Here is a 9159-nt window from a genome sequence, read left to right as displayed (position 1 = left end):
ATGAATTTAGTCTCCGAAATGTATATTGTAACAGTTCGACCCTGCAGGAAGTCAGAGTATAATTCTCACACTGCATAGAGGTACGTCTTGCAATGGTTTCTGGGATCATGAATATAGCAACGCCTGTCCTTTTGTGTCACCAAGACATGGATCCAGTCAAGACCCATCTTTTGTCCTCAGACCGTGTCTCAAAGAGCACCAACTGATGATGGGTGTGGGGGGAGCTTGTGGCCCAACAAGAGCACAAAAGGCTGCTTTTGGGAAGGTGGGGACTGAATAAAAAGTGGGAGGAAGAAAAAAGCTCAAAACAATAACTGACAGTGGGTGGATGGAGGAATGTTGAGTGTATATGTGTGTGTGCGCATTACAGGAATCTGTGTGGAGCTGCACAATAGAGATCTCCACCTGTTTACACTTCTGCTCTGGCTGCATTCTTCTGAGGCCTCTCTGGAGGGCTCTCACTCAACTCAGTCAGCTAACTGCCTTGGAGCGCCATCCGCCAGAGCACAAAGGGCCTCCGCGACCCTCAGCAGAGTGATGAAAAAGATGGAAGAGCGAGACAGAGTGGATGGCGGAAAAAAATTAGTATTGGACGAGGAGCAATGAAGAAAGAGAAAGCTAGGGAGCGAAATGAAAGCGAGGAAAGGGAATGACGGTCCTTTTCCCAATGAGTCGTGTTAAAGGGAAGGCTGCTTTTTAAACGAGAAAGAGCGGAGTGTGAGAAGAAAGATCAGACAAGAAAAAAACAAGAAAACAGCTCTGTCAGTTTTCTTTGTGGTACCAGACAAGAACATGGGTCAAAATGAAGGGATGTGTGAGGTGAGAAAGAGCACACTAGAGCAAAGGATGGAGAGAGGGGAGGAGAGGCCAGACAACGCCCCTTTGTGTGCAAATTTCCCACCACGGTCCTTGCAGTTTTTTAGCAGTTAATTAAAGAAGTGGGTGGCGGAGGACACTGGATGGGGTCGAGGGTCTTGGGAGCGTTCCTCGCCGCATGAATGAAGGATTTGTCCTAAACTGGGCGGCAAGAGGCCAAACAATGTCAAAAGCAATTAGCACTGGCACTGGGTAGCAAGAGTTTCCATTAGTGAACAATCAAAGGCTACAACAGACAGACACACTGATATTTTAGGACAGAGAAAGAGTATGTTTGTGTCACAGGATGAGGCTCTAGTGACCTGAGAAGGTGTGGAATGGGTGACCACCTGACAGCACGCTCCAGCACAGTAAAGTTTTATTCATATCCAATTACTTATTATACAGAGGGAGTTTTTGGATACTTTTTCACTGATTGTGAAATGCATTACATAAAACAATATGGAACCAAGTGGCATCTGCAAACACACCATGCCAGACTTTCACTTTTTGAACCCATTTTCCCCAATCACTGTAGAATTTCCAGTCCCAATTAATTTTTGTATGACTTAAAATCATGTGAATCATGTGTAAATCAATTATATAAAAAAATGTATGAGGATAAAAAATGTATGGTGACCACAACAATATTAAGCAACACAAATGTTTTCAGCATTAATAATAATAAAATATGTTTCTTGAAGATTGTGGCAGGGGGGGCGTGGTTTAGCGAAGTCTGCAGCGGGAGAGAGAATCAGGAGACGAGCGGTAAGTGAGTGGTTTGGGCAAAAATTATCATCACCTGTTTCTCGTTCTAGTAATTGGCGTGGAGAGAGTATAAAACGCCGGGAGAAACGGATGCAAGCGAGAGAGAGACGGACTGCTGACCCGAACCGGAAGGAGTGAACCGGAAGTTTGACGGAGTGTCAGAATAAGAGTCCCCGTTTGGGTGTTTGTGATTTTCTTTGTTCTTTGTTTAGTTTTGGTTAAATAAATACGTCAGCAGTCCAGCCGACCCCTTTGTCCTCTTCCTTGCCACACGAACTCACTACACTGGTGCCGAAACCCGGGAAGGAAGAAGGACCGCCGCCGCCATGCAAAGCCCGTCCTCCACGCCGCTTGCGGATATCATCGCTTCCCTCGCGGTCCTGCACCAAGAACAACATCAGGCCCTGCTGGACCTGAGGACCGATCAGGAGAGACGATTCCAGGCCATCGTTCAGGCCCAGCAGGAGGACCGCGAGAGGTTCCGGAGCTGGATGGATCGGGAGGTTCGCGCCGAGGCCGCCGGGCCGCCCGCCGCCCCCATGCACCTGCCGCTCCACAAGATGGGGGCCCAGGACGATCCGGAGGCCTTCCTGGAGCTCTTCGAAAAGTCGGCGGAGGCCTGCGGGTGGCCCCGCGAGCAGTGGCCGGTACGCCTAATACCCCTGCTCTCCGGTGAGGCCCAGGTGGCCGCGCAACAACTTCCGGTGGCGAACCTCCTGGTCTTCGACGACCTCAAGAGGGCCATTATCCAGCGGGTCGGCCGGTCGCCAGAGCAACATCGCCAGCGCTTCCGGTCCCTGGATTTGGGCGAGGCCGGCCGGCCCTTCGCGATGGCCCAACAGCTCCGGGACTCCTGCCGCAAGTGGCTACTGGCCGAGGGAAGTGACGTGGAGCATGTCGTAGACCTGGTGGTGCTGGAGCAGTTCATCGCTCGGCTTCCCAAGAAGACGGCCGAGTGGGTCCAGTGCCACCGCCCCACGTCGCTGGACTCGGCCATCCATCTGGCGGAGGACCACATGGTGGCGTGCCCAGGGGTCGGCGCACCCCCACCTGCTAACTCTCTCTCTCCTTCTCTCTCTCCCCCCTCTCTCTCTCGCCCTGTCCCTCTCCCTAGGTCCCGTCCACCCGGCCCTCCTCGTGTCCCGCCCCGGGGGCTCGACCATGGACACTTCGGGAGCCCAAGGGCCCCGCCCAGGGGGGCAGGGATTGTGCCTGCTGGGGGGGACAGTGCTTCCTTTTCTCCACTCTCTCCGCGCCAATTCTCCAATCCACTCCCTGCCACTGGGGCGGCGGGTAGGTCTGGGCTGGCCTGTTGGCGTTGCGGGGACCCGGAGCATTTCGTGGACAGGTGTCCAGCGATGGAGGTGGGGACAATGATCCGGGTCCCGGATGTCCCACAGGTCACCCCCGGTCAGGCTGGCGAGTACCAAATACCCGTGAGTATCAAGGGGGGTACATATCCGGCCTTGGTGGATTCGGGATGTAACCAAACCTCAATCCATCAAAGCCTGATTCAACCGGGGGCATTGGATACAAGCCGCGTGGTTAAGGTGCGGTGTGTACACGGGGATGTGGTGGAGTATCCGGTTGTCCCAATTAGCATTCATTTCCGGGGACAAAAGCATAGTGTAGAGGTGGCGGTTAGTCCCCACCTCCGGCATCCGGTAATTTTGGGAACGAATTGGCCTGCGTTTACGGTTTTATTGGGGTCGTTATGTGCGGATGCCTCTTGGGGAAATAAGGCACGGAAGGAGGCCGTGCGGGTACAGGTGGGAGAAACTGAGCCAGGGTCGCTGTGGTCTGCTTCAGGGGAACTGAACGAAATCGGGAGACTAATTCTCTCGAGCGTGATGACTTTCCTCTGGAGCAGTCTCAGGATGAGACACTAAAACATGCGTTTCAACAGGTCCGCGCCATCGATGGCCAGTCTCTCCAACCTGCCCTCCCGCTCTCCTATCCGTATTTTGCCATTTTAAAAGACCGGTTGTATAGAGTGACCCAAGACGCTCGGACAAAATTGAATACAACCCAATTGTTAATTCCAAAGAGCCGCCGGGAAATGCTTTTCCAGGCGGCTCATTCTAATCCTATGGCGGGCCATTTGGGACAGGCCGCAACACTAAATCGCCTCATGGCCCGCTTCTTTTGGCCGGGCATTCATGACAACGTGCGCAGGTGGTGCGCGTCTTGTCCGGAATGTCAATTGGTAAACCCACCGGCCGCCCCAAAAGCGCCTTTGCGCCCTCTTCCCTTAATGCAGGTCCCCTTCGAGAGAATTGGCATGGACCTCATCGGGCCATTAGAGCGATCGGCACGAGGACATCGCTTTGCATTAGTCATAGTTGATTATGCAACACGATATCCTGAAGCGGTGGCCCTCCGCAACATTTCCGCTAAAAGTGTTGCGGATGCCCTGTTTCGTCTTATCTCCCGGGTGGGGGTTCCAAAAGAAATCCTCACCGATCAGGGCACGGCGTTTATGTCACGTACGCTACGCGAACTGTACGGATTGTTGGGCATTAAATCGATTCGAACTAGCGTCTATCACCCACAAACCGACGGCCTGGTCGAACGATTTAATCGCACACTTAAATCCATGATTCGTAAGTTCGTTCACGAAGACGCCAAAAATTGGGATAGGTGGCTAGAGCCCTTGTTATTTGCTGTGCGAGAGGTCCCACAAGCCTCCACGGGGTTTTCCCCCTTCGAGCTTCTCTATGGACGCCAGCCCCGGGGGGTGCTCGACGTACTGAGAGAAACTTGGGAGGAGGGACCGTCTCAGGGCAAAAACGAAATTCAGTATGTGCTGTACTTGAGAACAAAACTCCACACATTGGGGCGGCTATCCATGGAGAATTTGTTACAAGCCCAGGACCGCCAGAGCCAGCTGTATAACAGGGGAACTAGGTTACGCAAATTTGCACCGGGAGAGAAAGTACTTGTATTACTCCCAACGTCGAGCTCCAAATTAATGGCTAAGTGGCAGGGACCGTTTGAGGTCGCACGACAGGTCGGAGATCTCGATTATGAGGTAATACGGTCCGATAGGAACGGGTCCAGTCAGATATACCACCTCAACCTCCTTAAAAAATGGAATGAGGCGGAATCAGTGATGTTGGCAACGGTGATTGGCGGAGAGGATGATCTCGGGCCAGAGGCGAATATCAAACCCCAATCCCTCGCCCTGGCTCCAGGTGGAGACCACCTCTCGCCGTCCCAACTCACTGATGTAACGAAATTGCAAGCAGAGTTTGCCGACGTCTTCTCGCCCCTGCCGGGCCGTACTAACCTAATTCAGCACCATATCGAGACCGAGCCGGGCGTGGTAGTTCGCAGCCGGCCGTATCGTTTACCTGAGCACAAGAAACAAGTAGTTCAGGCTGAATTGGGCGCTATGCTTGACATGGGGGTAATAGAAGAATCTAATAGTAACTGGGCGAGCCCGATAGTTTTAGTTCCAAAAACGGACGGCTCAGTCCGATTCTGTGTAGATTACCGCAAGGTGAATGCTGTGTCGAAATTCGACGCGTATCCAATGCCGCGGGTTGACGAGTTGCTTGATCGGCTAGGCACGGCTCGCTTTTATTCGACATTGGACTTAACAAAGGGCTATTGGCAGATCCCCTTGTCTCCATTGTCCAGAGAAAAGACAGCTTTCACAACGCCGTTCGGATTACACCAATTTGTTACCCTTCCGTTTGGCTTGTTCGGGGCCCCAGCTACCTTCCAGCGCCTCATGGATCGGATTCTACGGCCCCATGCTGCATATGCTGCTGCCTACCTAGATGATATTATTATATTTAGTAATGACTGGCAGCGGCATATGCAGCATCTGAGGGCTGTCCTGAGGTCGCTGAGGGGAGCGGGGCTCACGGCCAACCCAAAGAAGTGTGCGATTGGGCGTGTGGAAGTAAGGTATCTGGGCTTCCACTTGGGGCATGGGCAGGTGCGTCCCCAAATTGATAAGACTGCCGCTATTGCGACCTGCCCACGACCCAAGACCAAAAAGGAGGTAAGACAGTTCTTGGGGCTGGCGGGATATTATAGACGGTTTATTCCTAATTATTCGGACCTCACCAGCCCTTTGACTGACCTTACTAAAAAGGAGGTACCAGATACGGTCCAGTGGACGGAGCCGTGTCAGCAGGCCTTTACTCAGGTCAAGGCTGCTCTGTGTGGCGGGCCGCTGTTACACTCTCCTGATTTTTCTCTCCCTTTTCTGTTGCAGACAGACGCATCGGACAGGGGGCTGGGGGCAGTCCTGTCCCAGGAGATAGAGGGGGAGGAACGGCCGGTGCTGTACATTAGCCGGAAGCTCTTGAAGAGAGAGGCTAAGTACAGCACCATCGAGAAAGAGTGCCTTGCCATCAGATGGGCCGTCCTCACCCTCCGCTATTATCTCCTGGGACGGGAGTTCACCCTCTGTTCGGACCACGCTCCGCTGCAGTGGCTCCACCGCATGAAGGATACCAACGCGCGGATCACTCGTTGGTATCTAGCTCTTCAGCCTTTTAAGTTCAAGGTGATCCACAGGCCGGGTGTTCAGATGGCGGTGGCCGACTTCCTCTCCAGAAATGGGGGGGGGGGGGGGTATGTGGCAGGGGGGGCGTGGTTTAGCGAAGTCTGCAGCGGGAGAGAGAATCAGGAGACGAGCGGTAAGTGAGTGGTTTGGGCAAAAATTATCATCACCTGTTTCTCGTTCTAGTAATTGGCGTGGAGAGAGTATAAAACGCCGGGAGAAACGGATGCAAGCGAGAGAGAGACGGACTGCTGACCCGAACCGGAAGGAGTGAACCGGAAGTTTGACGGAGTGTCAGAATAAGAGTCCCCGTTTGGGTGTTTGTGATTTTCTTTGTTCTTTGTTTAGTTTTGGTTAAATAAATACGTCAGCAGTCCAGCCGACCCCTTTGTCCTCTTCCTTGCCACACGAACTCACTACAAAGATCAAATCAGAATATTACAATGGTAGAAGGAACATGTGACATTGAAAAATCAGCTTTGCCATCACAGGAATAAATTGCATTTTAAATTAGAACCCTTTCCTTCCTTCCTTCTTTCCTTCTGGTTTCATTTTATTGTTGTTTATCCAGTGCAATGAACTTCATACATTTTAAGCATGTCTAATATGTCCAAATACATTTAGGGTCCACTTTATGTGTTGCAAAAATGGTATACACAATGTTTAATGCATTGACAGTAAAATACAGGAATACAGTGTAGCTGCATTGCAATACATGCTGATATATTATAGAACTACTTTTAAAGCTTTAATTCTCATGCCGTGTACGTGTGAGTCCGTTTGCCTCCCAAAAACAAAAATCTCCTCAATGTACACTCTTTGCCATACCATACACTGCCAAGTTTGATTCCTCACCCTCAGCCTCTGCAACTGGTGCCTCTGCTATGGTTGTCACATTTCCCTAGTTCCTGTCTTTATCCTCAGGGGTTGAAGTGCCACTGTAATGCCTCTGTCTTAGTCTTGGCAGAGACGTAACTGACAGGTTTTAGTGACACCAGAGCAAAGCAATGTGCACTCCCTGCTTTCATTTCATTTCAAGTTTATTTTTGGGAAATTATCATATTTAAAGAGTTTAGGGTTCCACAATGATTTTGAATGTGTAGCATAAAATGAAAACCCCAAGACTAAGCAGAAACTTCAGCTTGGTCGCTTTGGCAGTGGATTGATCAAAATAAGTCAGCGGCTGTAGCTTTCAGCAAAGACTACTGGCCAAGCTAATAAGGTCCTAATAATGTCCCTACTCTGTCTCTATATATGTATGTTCAGATTCAGAATAATGAGAATTGATAAAAAAGCTTGGGTAAAAATCACTAATATTTAGATCACTTCCTTAACGGCCATCATTAAGCTAAATTTTCTCCTTCACTCATTCTATATACCTTCTGGCTGGATTCACTGTATCTCTCCTCTTTCTAAATAACTAACAAATGCTGTGTGAATGTTCTCTCTCTCTCTCTCTCTCTCTCTCTCTTTATCTTTCTCATCCTCTATCTCTGTTTCAGCATCTCCAGCTCATAAAGCCATTAGATTCTACAGCCAGAGACAGTAAGAGAGGAGTCCATCCCATCCTTTCCTCTGATAAATCACAGTTGTGTGTATAATCTCCCACAGGCAGGCCAGAGGAAGTGATCAGTGACAGAAGAGACGCACGTCGACACAAACCACCTTTAGTGGAGGGGGCTGAGGGTGGGGGGGCAGGTAATCAGAAGGAGATTGAGAGACGGGCGAAAATTGCCATGCAGATTTAGAGCCCAGAAACATTGAGCAGGTCTCCTCCTAACCCCCTCTTTCTTTTTCTCTATCTCTTGTTCTCAGCGTCTCTTTGGGTTGCTAATTAGAGGCAGGTAGCATAAGATGAGAGCCTAGGTTAATGTAACCTTGGAGGTGGCTTGGTTGATCTTCTCCATGTGGCCAGCTATTCATCACACCACCGAGGTATAAATGAGCAATCCAAGATGAGTAACAACTCACCCCCTCACTCCAGTATACCAAGGGAACATGGCTGAGCTGACTAAACACCATCAGCAGGTCTGGGATCAGACTATTCAGGCTGCATGCAAAGTCTCTTGTATAAAGCAGAGTGTTCAAAGTGTTCCAGTTTTAAAGGCAATGTGATACTGTGAAATGTCCTTTCACCCTTTCTCAAGATTCAACAATCTCACTCAAGGTCAAGATCACGCTGCTCCACGGATTCATTCATGTAATGCTCAATAAATGTTTTTACATGTATAGAAAAAATTGCTTTATTTTAAAAACCTGATAACTTAGCTCCAAATCCAGAGTTATTAGGCATAGTTGGTGATTTACTGTATCTATATGCATGCATATATACAGACACACAAATCTAAACATACATAAGTGTAGTAATATTTTTGTATGTGTTTGCATGTATATATGATAGGTTGATTGAGAGTGATAAAAAGACACTACAAATATGATAGATAGACGGACATTAAAATGAATTATTATTCCTCATTAATGATTAATTTGTTTATAGATTTATGTGTTTGTATATATAATTCTAGCATTTCAATAACTATTTTAATGTATTTGTCTTTCTGTAAATACTATAGTCTATCTTCTAAACATTTCAGTTGAAATATAAAACCATAACCTTGTGGAGAATGTGCTTTGCATGAACAATATTAATTTGCACGCATATTAAGACTTATGCATAGTGTTCCAGTGGCCTCTGACCCCTCAGATACACTGAAGGCCAGGGCATATTGTTCCTTTAAGAGCACCCAGGACCATATATTAATACTTGACAGGTAACGGCAAATACAGCTTGGCAGCTCTGCACAGGACCATAATCTTGCCTGCATATGTATATGTATTTGTGTTCTGCAATTCCCATGTGAAGCTCGCTACACCAATTTTCAGCCCTTGGCAATCACTCACTCACCACATATCTACATACAGGCTGATGAGCTCCTCTGAGGACTTTGTCACATGACCACATCAGTCACATGACTCTGTTTGTGAGCTCACTGGACTGGTGGATTCAGTAAAAGTGT

General features: G+C 49.1%; 1 protein-coding gene across 1 annotated transcript; it reads left to right on the top strand.

Annotated features, from left to right (window-relative positions):
* The first annotated feature begins 1551 nt into the window (after nt 1-1551).
* Nucleotides 1552-6565, top strand: LOC128030540 (uncharacterized). Its single transcript, XM_052618252.1, has 2 exons — nt 1552-3059; nt 6329-6565. The coding sequence occupies exons 1-2, from the start codon at nt 1950-1952 to the stop codon at nt 6329-6331; spliced, it is 1113 nt and encodes a 370-aa protein (XP_052474212.1). The 5' UTR covers nt 1552-1949; the 3' UTR covers nt 6332-6565.
* Nucleotides 6566-9159: the final 2594 nt, after the last annotated feature.

Source organism: Carassius gibelio, chromosome A16 (assembly GCF_023724105.1).
Source record: "Carassius gibelio isolate Cgi1373 ecotype wild population from Czech Republic chromosome A16, carGib1.2-hapl.c, whole genome shotgun sequence".
NCBI classification, from domain to species: Eukaryota; Metazoa; Chordata; class Actinopteri; order Cypriniformes; family Cyprinidae; genus Carassius; species Carassius gibelio.
This window is presented reverse-complemented; position numbering and strand designations above follow the sequence as displayed.

Bases quoted from the DNA above. Each gene is read 5' to 3' on its own strand.
- LOC128030540 (XM_052618252.1), top strand. From the start codon at position 1,950: ATGCAAAGCCCGTCCTCCACGCCGCTTGCGGATATCATCGCTTCCCTC.